General features: G+C 48.8%; 1 protein-coding gene across 1 annotated transcript; it reads left to right on the top strand.

Moving 5' to 3' along the window:
• The first annotated feature begins 10,128 nt into the window (after positions 1-10,128).
• LEMD1 (LEM domain containing 1) lies at positions 10,129-14,170 on the top strand. Its single transcript, XM_027976141.3, has 2 exons — positions 10,129-13,100; positions 13,677-14,170. The coding sequence occupies exons 1-2, from the start codon at positions 13,019-13,021 to the stop codon at positions 13,814-13,816; spliced, it is 222 nt and encodes a 73-aa protein (XP_027831942.2). The 5' UTR covers positions 10,129-13,018; the 3' UTR covers positions 13,817-14,170.
• The last annotated feature ends 5,103 nt before the right edge of the window (positions 14,171-19,273 follow it).

Below are 19,273 nucleotides of genomic sequence, written 5' to 3'. Positions count from 1 at the left end.
TTCCCCTCCCTCTTGTTTTCTCTCTCCAAGTACTCTCCCCCCAGCTTCCTTCCAAAAGATGTCCCATCATGTCCCAGCACAGACACTGGGGAGAGAGGCGTGGGTTGCCTGTCCTAAAGCTGCTGTGTTTTTGTCCTGCCCTGCCCCAGCTAAGATGCTTGTTGGTAGCCAGGAAGACGCATGACTTCATCTGTCTGAATTCCAGTTTCCCTCCTTATGGAACGGGTGGATCTCTGCCTCCACTTCCCTTCCTCTCAGCTGGCTATGGGGGCAAGAACGGAAGACTTGGGATCTGATGTCAGTTCTCTTCACTAGCTGTGGCAGCCCAGGGAACTCAGTCACCCCCCCCCCCTCTGTTTTCCATATGTAAAATGCGGATAATAATGCCCACCGCATGTTTTTTTTTGAGGATCAAACAAACGATAGCATGTGCTAAAATGCTTCCTTAGCTCACTGCCTGGCATAAAGCACGAGTTCAGTGAGTTAACTGAGAGGCTTAGCTAAGAATGGCAGGAGATTTTGCCCTTATCTCACACATGTACTGCCCCCTCCCCTCCCCGACTCTCCCCTCCCCGACTCTCCCCTCCCCGACTCTCCCCTCCCCGACTCTCCCCTCCCCGACTCTCCCCTCCCCGACTCTCCCCTCCCCGACTCTCCCCTCCCCGACTCTCCCCTCCCCGACTCTCCCCTCCCCGACTCTCCCCTCCCCGACTCTCCCCTCCCCGACTCTCCCCTCCCCGACTCTCCCCTCCCCGACTCTCCCCTCCCCGACTCTCCCCTCCCGACTCTCCCCTCCCCGACTCTCCCCTCCCCGACTCTCCCCTCCCCGACTCTCCCCTCCCCGACTCTCCCCTCCCCGACTCTCCCCTCCCCGACTCTCCCCTCCCCGACTCTCCCCTCCCCTCCCCCGCCCCAGGCTGGAGACCGAGGACCGGCGCTCCCTCCGCCGCACTTCGGGGAGCGTCCCGCAGGCGGCGCTCTCCGGTCGCTGGCGCGCCGGTCGAGTTGGGGCTGGGGTAGGGAGCGAAGGGTGAGGGGGAGTGTGCAGGGAAAACAGCCCCACGCGCAGCTCACATATTTACATCCGAACTGTCAAAATAGTTATTTTTAAGTCGAGCTCCGTCTGCTGCGGTTTAAAATCGAGCAGGGCGGGGGCGGGGCGCCCTGCTGGGTAGCGCGGGCGGCGGGGCGCGGAGCAGCTCCGGTGCGGGGGCTCGGGGCGGCTGTGTGTGTCTGGGCCTGGCGCGGCTGTGTGTGTCTGGGCCTGGCGCGTGTGGTCGCAGCCTCATCCTCCAGCCACTTTGCCCCGAGCTTCGACCTTCGGGAGGCGCGGACACCCAAACCGGCCACGCCTGCCTTCCCAGAGCAGACAGGGGTGACCGTGCATTCCACCCCGCCTCCCCTCCCCCCCAGCCAGGATGGAGGTCTGTCCTGTGCCCCTGGGAAGGAGAGTCCCCTTGCCCCAGCCCCTGATAACCTCAGCCCCCAATTCAGCAACCATCATCCCTCCTAGCTGCATCTTGGATCCACCAAGCTCTAAAGCAGGACCTCTGGGCCTCCAGATCCAGGTGTCATTTTGAGGACCACCACCCCCCCCAACACACACACACACACACACACACACACACACACACACACACACGGGCATCCACAGCACAGCCACTCCCGGGAAGGAAGGTGCTGGTCAGCGTTTGGACGGGTTGAAGCTAAGGCCCCTTGGATCTGCAAGCAGTGGAGAGAGTGACTTCGCCTTAAATGTCAGCAATGGCAAGAATAAATTTTTTCTGGGCAAAGTGAGGGGCCTGCGGTTTTGACGCTCGTGACGCTTTTTTCCTTGCTCGCTGTCTCAGGGGCAGTGGGATTTGAGACAGACGCTGGCTGGCTCCGCTGCCATCAATACGTGTCCCAGCCCCGTCCAACGTCTGCTCTGTAATGAGTGCTGTTTGGGAATGTCACCTCTGCTGATGGGAAGGCGGCCCTGTGCACAGCCGGAGCCGCCTCTCCGTCTTCATTAGGCAGCCCGCAGCCTGGCTGCCCGCCGCCCTCGCTGGGTGACGGATGAGGGCGACGAGGAGTCAGGGCAGCAGCCTCCTGCTGTCCAGGATTCATTCCCAGACGATGACCCCACCGCCGTCCCTGCCGACCCCCCTCCCCTGATAGACAGCTGGAAAGAAAGGCCCTTCTAGGACAAGGTGCTGCAAGGACAGAGGATAGCCAGAAATCGGCGCAAGAGAGTGGAGTCATTTCCAAGAACAGACACATGCCCTAACCACTGTGGTCTCCTGTCTAGATTGCTCTTTCGGGTCTTCCCCTCCCCTGCCCAGCTGTCTTCAGAGGCTGCCTTTTATGTCCTTTCTAATCTGTTCATCATGCTCAAGTCACTGGATAAGGGTATGCTGCTGCTGCTGCTGCTGCTGCTGCTGCTGCTGCTGCTAAGTCGCTTCAGTCGTGTCCGACTCTGTGCAACCCCAGAGACGGCAGCCCGCCAGGCTCCCCCGTCCCTGGGATTCTCCAGGCAAGAACACTGGAGTGGGTTGCCATTGCCTTCTCCAGTGCATGAAAGTGAAAGGTGAAAGTAAAGTCTCTCAGTCCTGTCTGACTCTTAGCAACCCCATGGACTGCAGCCCACCAGGCCCCTCCGTCCATGGGATTTTCCAGGCAAGAGTACTGGAGTGGGGTGCCATTGCCTTCTCCGGGTTAAGGGTATAGATGTGTTCTAATTCCAGACTCTTCTCCAGCCAGACCTGTATATTGCCTCCCAGCAAAATCTGGCTCCCTTTAAATCTCAGCCCTCATCCCTGCCTGAGACAAGGAAGGGACGCTGAGATGAGTGAAGCCTCAAGGGGCATGAGACAGTGACATGGCTTCAGAGGACCACAGCTACTGCGATTAAGTCTCGCCCGGCTGCCGCCGCCCCGCGCCTGGGGGTCTCGGTGCCCGCCCCTCCCCCAGGCCGCGGCATCGCCTTGGCCTTCTCCACAGGCCGAGCCAGCTAAGCTGGACCCAGAGGTGTCCTTCCGCACTTGTCAGTGGTTGGGGGTGAAGGCAGGTTGGCCCTACTTTGGAGGGTTAGGAGTGCAGGTTATGAGCACTCAGAATTGCGTGAGGAGCTGTCCCATCCAAAAGCTACACGGACAGTTGATTCCTTGACTGGGTCTAGTGGTGGGAGGGGCTTCATCTTACCAGGCCCTCATTTTGAGAGGCTGCGAAGGGGCCACCTGGACTTTTTCCATCACTCCTCCATGACCCCGTGATGGGCACCCTTGTTCAAGCCAGAACTGCTCCTTCAACTCAAGCCAGAGTGTCGTCTTGACGTTCCCCCATTCTCCACCCCGCCCCCACATTGGATCCATCACCATGCCTGTGGGCTCTTCTTCCTAAATCTCCCTCGAAACTACCGGCTTCCATCTCTACAGCCAGCAACTTGGTGCAAGCTGTCATCTCTTCTCACCTTGCCCTCGGATCTTGTCTCTACCGCCCTTCCACTGGCGCTTCTGCAGCCGCCCTGACCTTCGTGGTGCCCCAGGTGCACGCGACCGTCCCTGGCCGCCCGTTCTAGCTGTTAGGCCCTCCCCTCCCAAGTCCTTCTCTGTCCAGTCAGTCTCATCATCACACTCTTGAATCCCCTCCTTCACTCCATTTGCTTGTTTTTCTGCTTTCCCCTCTAGGGGCATACGCTCTAGCAGGACAGAAACCCCATCTGCTTTATTTACCCTTAAATCCTCAGCTCCAAGAACAGTGCAGGCATGTGGAGGAACTCAGGAGATGTTTGTGGAAGGAATGAATGAATCCGTGAGTGACCGGTTTGCCGCCACCTCACGGCAGCCCAGCCCTGCCCCGCTCTTCTCTTTCCGTCACGTTTAGAGGCATCTTCCCCCAACACCGGTGTCACCGTGTCATTGCTCTGCTCAGAGCCCTTTGGTGACAGGCAAAACACTGGCAACTGTTGAAGCAGTGTGAAGGGTATGTGTGGATTTTATCATACGTTCACTTTACTTCCTTATAATTTACTACTCTTTGAGACCCTTTAAAGCAAACTGAATTTGAAAACTGTGGAAGCAAAAAAATAAATAAATAAATAAAACCTCCAGTGGCTCCCACTGTCCTCAGGGTAAAGCCTTGGTGCTCCTCTTTCTCACGCCCTTCACTCTCCAGCCCCTGCCAGGCTTCCGGCCTCACCCTCAGCAGTCACCTCATTGCTTTGCACATTGAGAGGATCCCCGTGAAACAGCCACACTTGTCAACATCAGGAAAACTCAGAATGCCCTGGAGCAGTTTTCTGTTTTCATTTTACCAGTGTAGAATTGTAGATGTGTGTGTGTGTGTGTGTGTGTGCGCGTGTGTGTGTCTGTGTGTGTGGCTGCTGAAAAGTAGGGTCAGCTTAGAGCTTCTCCTGCAAGGCCTGTAAGAGTATATTTAGGCCGTTAGGGTTTCCATCTCTCTTAGCCTCATTCTTGGTTCCATTTTATGCTCCTGCTTGTTCTTTTTCTCCTTTGCTTCTACCTTGATTATCTTTCTATGCCTGTCTTCAAACCCTTGCTAATACAGAGTCTCCTTTAAGCTGTGGGAATTCACCTGTCCTTGGTTTTAGGGGCAGGAATGGCTGTCCCACCATGCCCTCTTTATCTTGGTTTGTCTCATCTTTTATTAAATTTGGTCTCTCTTTTGCAAGTTGGTCCGCTGAACAACACTCTCTCCCTGTGATGTGAGCCCGTTCCCCTCCAGTGCATTCTTTCTCTCTCAAATGTCTCTTAGAGTAAAAGCAGATCCCTGACTGGCCATTTTATTTAAATTCATTATCATCCATAAGCGTACAAATCCCGTCCCTCTTGACCCTCCCTCCCACCTCCCACCCCATCCCACTCTTCTAAGCTGTCACAGAGCACAGACTTGAGCGCCCTGGTCACAGAGCAGATCCCCACTGGCCATCTGTCTCACGCACAGTAACGCCTGTGCTTCTGCGCTGCCCGCTCAGTTCGTCCCATCCTCCCCTTCCCCCACTGTGTCCACAAGCCTGCTGTCTATGCTGACATTTCCATTGCTGCCCTGCCAACAGGTACATCAGTACCATCTTTCTAGATTCCATATACATGCTTTAGTATAGGATATTTTTTCTCTGACTTACTTCACTGTGTATAATAGGCTCTAGGTTCATCTACCACATTAGAACTGAATCAAATGTGTTCCTGTTTATGATTGAGTGATATTCTGTAGTATATATATATACCACAGCTTCTTTATCCAGTCATCTGTCGATGGACATCTAGGTTGCTTCCATGTCCGAGCTATTGCAAATAGTGCTGCAATGAACACTGGGGTCCATGTGTCTTTTTCAGTTATGGTTTTCTCAGGGTACATGCCCAGCAGTGGGATTGTTGGGTCAAACAGTAGTTTTACTCCTTGTTTCTTAAGGAATCTCCATATTGTTCTCCATAGTGGCTGTATCAATTTACACTCCCACCAACAGTGCAAGAGGGTTAAGACTATACTACAAAGCTACAGTCATCAAGACAGTATGGTACTGGCACAAAAACAGAAATATAGACCAATGGAACCAAACAGGAAGCCCAGAGATAAACCCATGCACCTAAGTGTACCTTGTCTTTGACAAAGGAGGCGAGAATATATAAGGGAGAAAAGACAGACGCTTCAATAAGTGGTGCCGGGAAAACTGGACAGCTACGTGTGAAAGAATGAAATTAGAACACTTCCTGACACCATACACACAGATAAACTCAAAATGGATTGGAGACATAAATGTAAGACCAGAAAATATAAAACTTTTAGAGGAGAACATAGGCAGAATACTCGATGACATAAATCACAGCGAGTTCCTCTATGACCCACCCTCTAGAGGAGGGGAAGCTAACACAAAAATGAACGAGTGGGACCTAATTCGAAGCTTCTGCACAGCAAAGGAAACTGGAAACAAGGTGAAAAGACAACCCTCAGGATGGGAGAAGATAAGGAGTGAAACAACAGATACAGGATTAATCTCCAAAATATACAGGCAGGTCTTTAAAGGAGGACAAGCTACCTTCGGTTTCCCCTAATTCACAGGGAGAGGTGGGCTGTGACACTCGTGAGGTCGGCAGATGCGCTATCGCACCATGTCCTCGCCCCACCAAGCACCCTGCGACAGGGCCCAGCTGCCCCCGCAGAGTAACGGGGCTTCACTCACAGCTCCCATTTTTGAGTCCTTACCACGGGCACTACTGAGAACAGTGCATGAAGCACTTGAAGGTCATTACCTCGGTCCTGCGGCACTCTGTGGAGAAGGTAATTTACTGCGTTTCCATTTCCCAGATGTGGAAGCCAGGGCACAGAATCGCAGAGCTTAGAGTGGTGGTGGGTCCAGGGTAGAAGCAGAGGCAGCCTGCCCGAGCCCGCTCCTGATTGCTCTGCATTTGCCTCTAAGTTCCTCCGGCCGAGACTCTGGCAGTCTGCAGCCTCCCTCCGTTGCCTTTGCTACTGCTTATTATCATTTCATGGGGAGACTAGGGCGAAGGACCCCACGTCTCCCTCCCTACAGCCGCTCTTCCCCTGCGGTGCATCTTGTCCTGCACTGTCAGATTAGTCTTTCTGACAGTCAGGGACCTCCAGGGACAACCCATCATTGTCATCAGAGAGCCCCAGAGTGGGAGGATCCTGGAGGCAGAAGGGACGGAATCCTAGGGCTCTCTTGTTCAACCGTGTCCATCCCTATGTGAAGCAAATCCTTGGCTGAAGCTGGTCTGCTCTAATCCCCACTCCTACTCTAAGTCTCTGTTCATAATGTGTCTGTCCTTGCCTGGGATGTCCAACCTTGTCTTCTGCCTCTCCACACCTTACTTGTTTGGTAGGTTCCAGCAACCCACTCCAGTACGCTTGCCTTGAGAATTTCTTGGACAGAGGAGTCTGGTGGGCTACAGTCCATGGGGTCGCAGAGTTAGACACGACTGAGCGACTCACACACACACAGACACACACACAGAGTCAGAGTTTCGCCTTCCTCAGGAAGCTCTCCCTGAACACCTTCCACCCCTAACCAGGGGTGATTCTTTTCCCCTCTGCTTCTGAACTTCTGCAACAGTTTTGGGTACTGTGTTGGGATCCAGTTATGAACTTTGACTTCTTACTTTTAATCTCGTGTATTTAGAGTTTGTTTCTTCATGTAGATATAATCTCTTTGAAGACAAAAATCACATTTTAGATCTCTTTCTATTGTCCACAGATTATCCAGCATTTTTTGTACATTAGTTATGCACAATAGAAGAAGGCAATGGCGCCCCACTCCAGTACTCCTGCCTGGAAAATCCCATGGATGGAGCAGCCTGGTAGGTGGTAGTCCATGGGGTTGCTGAGGGTCGGACACGACTGAGCGACTTCACTTTCACTTTTCACTTTCATGCATTGGAGAAGGAAATGGCAACCCACTCCAGTGTTCTTGCCTGCAGAATCCCAGGGACGGGGGAGCCTGGTGGGCTGCCGTCTCTGGGGTCGCACAGAGTCGGACACGACTGAAGTGACTTAGCAGTATGCACAATAAATCTTGTATACAAGACCTACAGGATACCAGAAAGGGAGTGCTTAAGATAATAATTTGTCAGCATCTAAGGGCTGCTTTGTCGTCATAAGGGAACTAGAGGATAGATTCATTTCGGTTTTAAGAAGCAGCACAGAGAACAGGGCAGATGGGTAGCTTCCTAACTTCACACAGCAGTGAAATTCTGCCTTTAAAAGCAATCTTCATAGGAGCCCAACACGTGAAGCTGGCAGAGACAGACTCTTCCGACTGCCCTGGAGTGTGGCTGCTCTGTGCTCAGCACCCGCCTCCACGGCAGCTTGGAGGGAACCTTGGGGATGGAGTATGATATCTTGAAAACCCCTGGGAACGATCCATCTTGTCTTACTTCACGTAAGCAGCATTTACTAACTTGGCTGCTGAAAGAAGAGACTATGTGCACTCGATCTTATTGAAAACGTATTTGCTTTGTGTTTATAAAATGGCAATTAAGCAACTTTCTTCTCTTTGTTTCGCACAAATTTGGTTTTTTTTTTTTCCGTTAGCCTTGTTCATGCCTTATTCTCCTGAGAAGATGCTTCTGCCAGAGCCCTCACTGCATTTGGTTAAACAATTGTTCACTCCTCTGTTGTCCCCATTAAAGAGGCAGCTCTTTGAAAGCAGACAGTCTGCCTTACCCACTTTCTCATCTTCGGTCTTAGCAGGGTGTCTGGTGTGCAGTAGGTGTTCAGGAACTGATGTCCCAAGGGACCTGAGTCTCTAGCTACTCAGCCCTCTCTCCGTGAGCCAGGCCCAGCTCGTGGCCTCTGTGGCTGATCCACGTGGACTGTGGGTGTGGCGTGTCTTTCTCCTGCTTCACAGCCTAAGGCGGAGCACCTACCCTGCCCTCCCCTCCCCTGCTCCCCTCTTCCCCTGCCTGACTGTCACGGGCTCCAGGAATATTAGTTAATTTTAATATTAGCCTAAGAAAGATTCATTAGGAAGGCAAATTTGCTCTTAAAAGTGTAATTAATTCCAAAGCCAAATAGAGGAGAGTTGTGGATTATCTGCTTTGCTGCTGCGTTCAAGCGATGTGGAGAATCAAGAGCTGACTAGATGAGCAAAGAATAATCATTTAAGTGTCAGTGCCGTGTAGACCAAACTCCAGATGGCTCCTTGTGAAGTAGGCTCATGGCTGAGACCAAAGATTTGGGCTGAAGTAGTCCCCGTGCAAGGGAGGCAAAGAGGAACCCTCCAATCAGACATCCTGTCCAGTCTGTTCCAGCTTCTAAACCATTCGCAGACCACGTGCCTTTCTCTCTAGTCCTCTCGCAGACTGGCCTGGTCCCGTCTGAGTCAACTGTTTTCTGGACTGTTTCAATAACTTCCCTAAGAGGCCTCCGGACTCTGCTCTACGAACTCATTCTCTACTCAGGCTCAAAGTGAAATTGCATCAAATGCATAAATGCATTGTCCTCAACCCAGTGTCAAACACAGTCATGCCATGCGCTGCTCGTGAACTTCCAAATGCGCATAGAAGTGAAGGGTTAACTCCTTGGCATGGGCCACAGAACTCTTCACAAGTGGGCCCAGCCTGTCCACCAGGCTCATTTCCTTCTTGCTCACCACATCCCAGAATGACGGTCCCCAGCTCTCTTTTTACAGGGCAAACTATGGCTTTTTCTAGAAGCCCCAGCCCAAATGAAACTTTCAGCCCTTAGAAACTTCCAATTCTGGGTTCCTGGAGCACTCTGTTAACAGTTCTCTTAGTTTCTTGATATTATTTGCTTTCTTTTCTCTTTAAGGGAATGAGCTCCTTAAAAGGACTGTGGGTTTTGCATCTTTGTATTTTCTCTTCCCTGTCTCCCTAATTTAGGCCAAGCATAAAGTCTATCCCTTAGGAGATGACTAATACATATTTGTTGAAAGACATTGGTCAGTTCACAATTTCAATAGTGATGCCAAGCGGATTAGCTCACTGAAACAAACTTCCTCCTTCGTCCCTCAGTCAATAGTAAGTGCAGCTTGAAATATCTGAGAAAATGCCTCAGTTCTCCACTTCCTTGTACCTGCCTAGCTGAGGCTCAGAGGCAGGTGGCTTTGGGAGGAAAGTTGGGAGAGAATGGCAAGTGATGTATACTTCAGCCTGACAGCTGCTGATCCTTGCTTTAGTTGATTTCCCCCTTTGCAAATGGTTATTGGCAATTGAAACTGCATATCTACTCTCTGCTCCCCTATGTAAATTGCATTTACATTTAAATTGTGCATTCTTCCAAAGGATGGGGTTAGTAAATAACATCAGATTAAGCTTGAGGAGAGGAAATTGTGCCCCATGTCAAACCTGAGACTGAAGTGACATCTGGCTTTTAGTATTTCCGTTATTTCAGTTTAATAACAGCATGTGGCATTAAGGGAAAAGAAATTGGATCTACATTTTAATGAAAGGAGGAAGCTCTCAGGGTTTAGATACCTTATCATGTTGAATACCTAGTCGATTGGCAATTAAAACTTGTTTCCCTGGAGAAATGGAATAAAACATCTTTGCAGCCATGGAGAGAATAACACAAAAAAACAAGCTAATGACCAGGACTTCACAGATAAAACCAAGGGAAATGGGTGATGTAAACATAAACATCAAATATTTCAGGATATCGCAGAGTACAGAAATTTTTAAACAGAATCACACTGAGAATAGAATCATGCATATGCTTCAGACAGAATGGTTTGCGAATAATAGGGGGATCAACACAATCACATCATCTGATAAAATTCTTTGTCAGCCTAGCTTGTTTTAAGTTCCAGGAGTCTGACCAAGAAAATATTTTAGAAATGCTTGTGTCATCCCAAGAGTCTGTTTGAATGGAAGCAGTTCCACCTGCTGGCTGCTTTCTTTGTTCAAAGCAATTCTGGGAAATGTAAATAAAATGCTTGTGCATCCTAATAACCCAAGCCTATCATTTATTTGCTTTGATATGAAACAAATGTGTCAATTTTCAAAGTCTTTGTTTGGTAAACCCAGTGTTCAGATGTTGGCAAATGTTTGCATTGTATGTTTGTTTGGAAACTGAAGCTTTATTCACAGACTCGGGAGCCAGAGCCCTTGGAACCACATGCACACAGAGATGTTCAGTCCTCTCCCAGAACCTGCACAGTGTCGACATGACAGAGTCCCACGGGCAAGTGTAAGTGGGGTGGAGACTTCTAAGAAAGACACTGGTTGTAGCAACTTTCTGCGATAGAGCTCATGAAAAATCAAAACAGCAGAAAACACTTATATACTGCTCACCATGTGCCAAGCACTTCATGTGCCAAACACTCAGTGAATCCACGAAACAGCCCTGTGAGGTAGGTACCACTGTCATCCGCGTTACAGGTGAAGGAAAGGAGACGCAGTAAGGTTAGTAACTTCCCCCACCCAGGGGCACTCAGCTGGTAGGACACAGAACTGGAATTTGACTCTAGCCAGGCTGGCTCCACCGTCCTCTTAAGCCCTCCCAGTGATTTCCTCCTACCCCTGGTATTTAATGAAAGCATTGTGTTTTCACAAAGCTATATTTTGTCTTGCATAATTGTTTTTAAAGTCTCAGCAGTATTTTTTGAAATGCCCAAGCTGATAGTCTGAGGGTTCTTTCTTAAACAAAATTAAGCAACAACAACAAAAACTAGCCGCTGCAACATGGATAATAAATAATATCTGTGCCAGAGGTCTTTCAGGAGTGTGCAGAGGATGAAATGAGATGATATGAGAGTGCTTTGAATAGGCCAAAACCATCAAAGTTCTGAAACACTGTTTACCAAAATACTCATTTCCCTACGTGAGCAGTTCCTTAACAAGTTAATATGAGTACCTTCCCATTTTCCCTAGAGCATATGGCCAAATCACCCATCTACTACTGGGAGTCTTTTGATGATGGCCTGGACACTTGAGTCAGTCTGACTTCTCCTTTATCTTCCCAATTTCTTAGCACCATTTGGTTTGGTAACAGACCCTTCTCACTTCCTATGCATGACAGTCTCTCAGTTGGCCTCTGAAGTTGACCAGTGCCTCCTTCTGTTTGAAGTCAGGTTAAATTCATCATCTGACTTTCACATCAGTTTGTTGCCAGGGGGATTTCTGATGTCACATGTCAGTATTATGATTACCATAATACTTAACAGGCAAAAAGGGATTGGTTACTAGTGGAAATCCTTGGGTGAAACTCACCCAGCTTTAAGTAACCACCCCAACTGCAGAGACTTTAGACAACCATGTAAACGGGTAAGTGAATTAATCATTCAACTGGATTCCATTTGAATTTTTCTTCCATATGTGTGTTCCCTTTAAGCAGTTGTCTCCTGTCACTTGAACTTGATGAGGGCTCTTTTGGAGGTTATTTTTGGGAAGGTGGTGAAACAACAGACAGCTGTTCTTGGGAACAAGTGTCATAGGATCTGCCTAAGCTGGCTTCCAGTTTAAAAACTATCTGAGGCGCATCCTCCTTTTCCTTCACACCATCAGGTCATTTACTAAGTGTCAACTCAGCTTTCCAAACACATAGGAAAGAAGGAAACTCACATCTACCAAGTACCTACTATGTGCCAGAATGTGACTCTGGTCAAAGTATAGCTTTATTGAACCAATAAAGTTCAAAGTCCTTACTTAAAATTGGTTCAAACCCTGATATGCTGAGTGATTGTCTTGAAGTCATTTTTGCTGCAATATTAAGAAGACTGGAAACATGATAGAGATGAGGTATAATAAATAAAGATTTGACAAAGGCGTCTGTCTTTTCAGAGTTTTATTAAGTAGGTAGAAGGTCCGTTTTAGGGGATACAAGGATCCACAAAATAGAACTGATCGAACCTGAGGTTGTGTAGATTTGGAAAGCCATATTAAGAATTGCCTGAGTCTATATAAATCAATTTGTGTGCCAGAGAATGAATAGCTGACTTTTTTTCAAATGCCAATTCAGCAATTACAAAGTCTGCTGGCAGCTAATTAAAAACTGCCATCCCGTTATGTTCAGAGTTGAATTACGAGTGTGAGAAGATACTGTCTGCGGTACTCAGTGCTCTGCGCTCTCTGTGCTCTCATCAAAAGGAAGGCGGGGATAAATAACTTTTATTTAACTCACTAAAAAATCTCTCTCAGCTCTTTCATATTTAATTAACTTATCTTCTCAGAGCTTGTGTCTTACTCAGAGCTCCTAAGCAGTGATCCAAATATTTGTTCATTTTGTGTAGAAGATTTTTCTTACATTAGCTGAGTAGAAAAGTTAGAAATAATTGAACCCCAAAGACACTGGGGAAAGTGACACTCTATCAAAGCTTTGCATTGAGGCCACTAAACCTGGAAGAGATTGACCACAGAAAAACAGCAGAAAATGGTGGGTTTTGCTTTATTGACTATGCACCCCCGCAACTGGGGAGCTAGGGCTGTAAACACTTCTGTGGACGGGGAAAGTTTTAGTTCTCGTTTACAAGTCTCATGTATAACTTAATGTTTTGCTGTCTCAAGGATTCCACTGTCAGAAGAGAGACCAAACTTTTGTCACCATGGTGGAGGTGACGTGTCTGAGTGATGCCGAGTTACAGAATAAACTCAACACACTGGGATTTCCACCTGGCCCAATACTACGTACGTATTCGGCAATTATTAGACGCTACGCGGTGATTACTTGTGAGCTAACTCCAAAGGCTGAAAATCATTTGTAGTGGAAGGAACACATGCAGTAAAAAAACATTAAAATAGAAATAGGAAAAACGTTTAAAACCCAGAAAACCACATGGAAGGAAGAGACCATAAGTAACCCAGTTCTTATTCACAGGTTAGTGAAGAGAAAGTATTGGTATTTTACAACCGTGAGAAGCTAGTTACTCTTGATTATATCACCCTGGGCTCTTTCTACGTTTCTAGAATGTGCACCATGTCAACTGTTTATGTTCTTGTCAGTATTTCCCATAAATAGGATGTACTACTTTGTCAGTCTTGTTCTCCAATGTCCACGACGCCTAACTGTGGCCAGTGCACAGAAGCCCACCATAAGTGTTGGTGGAAGGTGAGGAGTGAGTCCAGTAGGTATGGGGTCCACCTCACTGTAAGAGCCACAATTTCCCAATAATGTAAGAATAAAAATCTAGGTTGTGTAATATTTTGAATCCAGTGAGATCACATACACAGAGTGACTTAACTGCTCCCCACATTCTTTCTCAGCTTCCACCAGAAAAGTGTATGAAAAGAAGCTAAGGCAATTGTTGGTCTCAACTCCATGTGCACCACCCAAGAAGAATCGACCCGGAGAACTGAGCAGAGCTCGGGACGACGACGGCAGTGAAGGTACCATCAGAGGCTGACCTGTAGGTAGCAGCTGCGCACTCATTCATGCCTTGCACGCTATGATTTGTGCAGCCTTAAATGACATGCCAGGTGACCTGTGAAATACCCCTGTGGCCTGTTTACACACAGAGCCAAAAAATAGGCCCCTGGGCTGCAAAAGGAATCTATTAACTCCACATCTACAGTCATGCCAGTGACTCAGCGGGTGGACTGTTGGAGAAAGGACTGGTCAATCTGCACATTCTGTTGCTAATCAGAGCCAACTCTGTATTTGATTTCTAAAACCAGAAGTTCCGACAGGTAATTTCCTAGTCTCCTTTCAGGTCTCAACCTCTGCTTAGCCTCAAGCAATAAATCTGACAATTATTTTCTTCAGACTAAATGATGACACGTCCATTCAGACGCATGAACCAGCCCTCCTGTGCCTCCTGCCTTCCTGACTTCGTGCGGGTGGACCACAGCTGGTCTCTACCAGGCCCCAGGATGCATAGGGAGCGGGGAACTCTGGGATCCATGGTTTTTCTTTTCAGGGACCCCTGCCCCATGTGTACAGTTCTCCTGCAGGAGTGTCTAGTTTAGGCTCTGAGTGGGTGGGCTTTAAGATTCCCACAACGCATTCTGAGGCTTTTTTTGTTGACTAGACATTTATTAGGAGTCCTATGGGAACCACAGGAAAATAAAAGGAACTATCATTCATTGAAGGCCATCAGTACATTTCTGGCCTAATATACATTATCACATTTAACCTTCACAATACTTAGGTGAAGTTCAGAGAGGCCCAGTAACTGGCTTAACGTATAGCTAGGAAGCGGCCCCAGAAAATCAGCTCCCAATAGAATGTGCCATGAAGAGCAAGGCCCACCCGTCTCCATCATCACTACGCGTCCAGGTCCTGGAACAATGCTGTGCATACAACGGGAATTCACTCTACACTTTTCTCGTAATTTCCATTATGAGGATGAGCATATGACACATTTATCCATGTCTGACCTACGAAAAATGGCAATTTCATACAGTTCAAAGTAAGAACTCAGGAAACAATGTAGATGCCTGGGGCCCCCAAAGAATCCCCTGGAATACCTAGTGTTGGTGGTGGCGCAGACCCTGAGGCTTTCCCTGAGCCCAACATGACCTCGTGGAAGTGGCAGCGGAGCTTGGGGACAGACCTCACTGGCCCCTGAGCAGAGCAGTTAGCATGGGGGTCCCTCAGGACAAATGGCCACTGCAGAGTTTTTCTGGAGGCGGGATGTGTTCAGAGTCTTGATCCAGATCTGGGGCTACCTTGGTACCCTGCCAGAGACAGGAGCTGAAGGGACCTGACCAGCCTTCTGATGAAATGCAGTGTCAGCCTAGAAGATTCCAGAGAGGAAGGCTTGTATGCTCACTGCTCGTGGCTGCCCAGGACTGCAGGTCAGAGCTACACAGCCAAGCTGCTGTGTTCTCAAGCCAAGCCATCCCAGTTCTCAGCAGGCAGTTTCTCCCCAGAGGTGCATTCATGCGAGGTCTAGGAGGGAGCTGGACCTGCGCTTTGCAAGCTCTGCTCTTGCTTTACCGTCCGCCCAACACTAGCCGACTGCAGGCAGTCAGGTCAGAGTGGAAGCTCTGCTTCAGTCCTTCTCTCGTAATGCAAGAGGCAATGGCCGGTGGGTAGTACAAGCAGAAAACCTGCCTCTCAAGGTCAGGTCTGAATTAGACGCTTGAATCCGCCCATTGGAGGAGTTTCATAGACCCTGGTGCCGTTAGAAAGCAGGGTTGTCATGGAATTCACGAGGTCTTGTGGGCATTCGGCCTTGGGCGTTTCGCAGAGGCACGCAGCCCTGGGGTGGGGTTGTGGTGGAGGGGGCAGGGCAGCACCAGACCTGAGGCTGAGCATTAGGTGGTCCGAACAATGAGCGGGTTCGGTTTTTCTTGTTCTCACTCACTGTGCTGGCATTCCGTGGATCTAACCTCTTCAGGGGCCTCCCTGGTGGCTCAGAGGCTAAAGCGTCTGCCTGCAGTGCGGGAGACCTGGGTTTGATCCCTGGATGGGGAAGATCCTCTGGAGAAGGAAGTGGCAACCCACTCCAGTGCTCTTACCTGGAAAACCCCATGGACAGAGGAGCCTGGTAGGCTCCAGTCCATGGAGTCGCAAAGACAAGACTGAGCGACTTCACTTTCAATTTTCACAACCTCTTCAAACGTCCCAAATACTTTTGACTGGGAGGACTCACGTAAAATCCTCTGCAAGAAAACCTCTGCTGCATGTCCAGCAGCACACAGCTGCTCCAAGTTGATCAAAACAGTTCTCTGCCAACTGAAGCCGAGAGTTAACAACTACCTTTTCTGCTCATGGCGGTTCCCCTGATTTTAAAGCCTTTTTAGCACAGACCGGGCCTTCCCTCCCCTGGGTGCTCCTTTGAATACAGGACAAATTCTGCCCTGTCTTGACGATCAGAGATGCATGAGGCTTACAGCCGCTTTGAAGGGGCAACGATGAGACCAAAAACACGCCCAGATGAGCAGCCAGCTCCGGCTCTGCAGCGTGTTTCTCTCAGAGGCACACAAAGATGACCGCAGCCTCCCAGGGAGGAGCCCGCAGCGTACTTGTGTGCTCCCAAAGGCCAGTGCAGAATCTGCCCTCAGAAAGCGAAATGAATTTTCTTCCCCTCACAAGAATCTCTTGCCCTGTGATTGAGAGGATTCACTCCTGTGATTGGTGTATATTCCCTTTGCTAGCTGGTATGTTCTCATGGCTGATTTTCCTTTTGTTTCCCATGATCCAGAGTTTAATGCCACTATCATTTTGAAAAGAAATATCACACCCTCATCAGAAAAAAGCAAGGGACCCAAAAATGTATGTACAATTCTAATGCGTGAATACTTTTACACATATATTAAATATGGGAAATAGCACTTTTCATGTGTATTAGCGGAGGAAATAGCTAGTCCGCTACACTCAGTTATAATGGTAAAATCCTAGTGTTTTAAAAAGCCCCTGTTAATGCAGGTTTCTGTTTTATGAAACTATTTCCACATCCCAGTGCAGGGCCCAGAGTGACAGTGTCTCCCGCCCCTCCCTGAATAGCCACCCTCGCCCCCTCCAGCTGTCGTCCCCGGTCTCTCCTCTCGCCCGCGGTCACACGTACACCCACAGTGAGCATGGGGTGAGTGTGAGTTCCCGTGCCCTTCTCTCTGTCTCCCGGACGCCAAGGTCTGCCCTCCACCCTCGTCACTGCTGAGACAAGCAGCCGGTTGGTGGGAGTCGCAGGTTTGGGCAAGCCCTGCTGGTTTAGCAGCCCTGCCTTTCCACTTGCTGGTTATGCGACTAGGCCTCCCCGAGTGCAGCTGGATCGCTGTGCCGGGGACACAGAGCGACTGGGAAGGGGAAAGCTCTTAGCCTTGGACCTGGAGCACCGTTAGCCCACGTAATGAACTCCGGGCCATCAACTCTAGAAGCGCTTTCTCAGCCTTCTGACCACTGTCCCTCCTTGCTGAGACACCTGTTTCCTTAGATTTTGGCAGCTCTTGGGTCTGCCCTCTTCCTGTTCTGAGCTGGGTCTTTGTCTGTCGGCCCCTGTGGGCGCTGGTGCCCGAGTCTGTCTTCAGCCGCTTCCGTCTCACTCCGCGTCTTTTCCCTCTCTGTCTCTTCCCCTCAGGCCTCTCTCTGGGGTGTCTCTGCATGGCCTGCACAGAGAACCCTCTCCTAGGCTTGGGTCTGCATATCCAACTGCCTGCTGTCCTGGAAAGCTCCTTCCTTCTCCTTCTCCTCCCCGTCCTTCCTTCCCCATTTCTCACATTCACCCAACAAATGCTTGTAATCATGGACATTTCACAGATTAGATAGATATGTTTATACTCCCCACTTCGGTTATATCCCAGCAGCTCATTCTCACTCACCCCAAACTCCATCTGTGGCCTCTGCTCATTCTGATGGCTTCACTGCCTTCCTACTGTCCCAGCTCGAAACCTCTGAGTTATTGTGGGATGTCCACAGTCCTCACTTCCTACACATACATCATTGCCAAGTCCCGTGGATTAGAATTCTGAGTTAGAATTAGAACTTTGTTTTGTTTTTAATTATCCCTCCTTATCTCTCCACTGCTGCTACGTTGGTTTGCATTCATCTACTTTTTAAAAACAATTTGAACAATTGCAAAATCTTCCTAACTGGCCTCTTCCTCCAACTTACCCAAGTCGGGTTCAAATCTGCCAGTAGAGATTAAGTCATATTACTAATTTGCCTGGAGGCTTTAGAGCAAGATGCACGCTTATTCTACGCCATGAGGAGACACCAGTGTCTCCAGGAACTTTATCTCCATCATCATCAGCTGCTGCTGCTGCTGCTGCTGCTGCTGCGTCACTTCAGTCGTGTCCGACTGTACGACCCCAGAGACGGCAGCCCACCAGGCTCCCCTGTCCCTGGGATTCTCCAGGCAAGAACACTGGAGTGGGTTGCCATTTCCTTCTCCAATGCATGAAGTGAAAAGTGAAAGTGAAGTCGCTCAGTCGTGTCCGACTCCTAGCGACCTCATGGACTGCAGCCCACCAGGCTCCTCCATCCATGGGATTTTCATCAGACTCAACCGTAATTGCTTGTTTCTGCACCTCGCACACTTTCTTTCCACAGGCCTTGGCCTCAGCTGTTCTTTTTGCGTGGAATTCCTTTCATTTTCCCACCTGCTACCCGTTTCCCTTCCTGTTAAAATCCTGCAATGACTTTAGGCGCATCTCAAAGGCCAAAGCAACGCATCCCTTGGCAGGGGCCTTGTGTGCCGTTCAGTGGCTGCCACAGGCTGTTGCACATAGTAGGAGCACAAAGCTCACCTCATCAAATCTACCAGACAGTTCTGTTGGCAAATGGGTGAGTTTACCAGTGTGATCTAGTATGTAGACTACTTGCTGAGTTTAAATACCAAGTGAAAAGGAGCCCCCATGTAAACATTTCTGCGGTACACTGTAGCTTTAGCTTCCCACTGAAACATAATTCACATTTGATGAAGGACTTCTGATATCTTACAAATTTTCTAAATGGATTTTTAAATTCTTCTAAATGGCTCATTAAAGGAATCCTTTCCATTCAGTAAGCCTCATTTCCACAGAAAAAGCCTTTTGTATAGTTCCTGCAAAGACATTTCCAGAAATAATAGCAGTCTGACTATTTAAGATGCATCAGGTGGGACCAATGTCTTTCATGCTTTGCTTTACGGAAACCTGAAATAAAACACGTCAATATTTTGAATTAGCAATAGAATTTAACAGAAAGTTTGTGATGGCATAAGATGTTTTGATCTGAAGGATTTATATAAGCCATTTTGATTCTCGGAAGGGCCCCAAGACATCTTTTCAACTTTAAGTCTGAAAGTAAATGTAAATAAGCACTTAAATTTCCATGTAAAATGTGGTAGAAAGTGTGTGTATTGAGACACTTGTCGAACACCATAGACTTTAATTACTTAAAAGCAGTGGTCTGTACCTAATAGTCCTCTAAGTACCTG

The sequence above is a fragment of the Ovis aries genome, chromosome 12, assembly GCF_016772045.2.
Source record: "Ovis aries strain OAR_USU_Benz2616 breed Rambouillet chromosome 12, ARS-UI_Ramb_v3.0, whole genome shotgun sequence".
Lineage (NCBI taxonomy): Eukaryota > Metazoa > Chordata > Mammalia > Artiodactyla > Bovidae > Ovis > Ovis aries.
The sequence above is the reverse complement of the archived record's forward strand: the minus strand, read 5'-3'. Positions and strand labels throughout refer to the sequence as shown.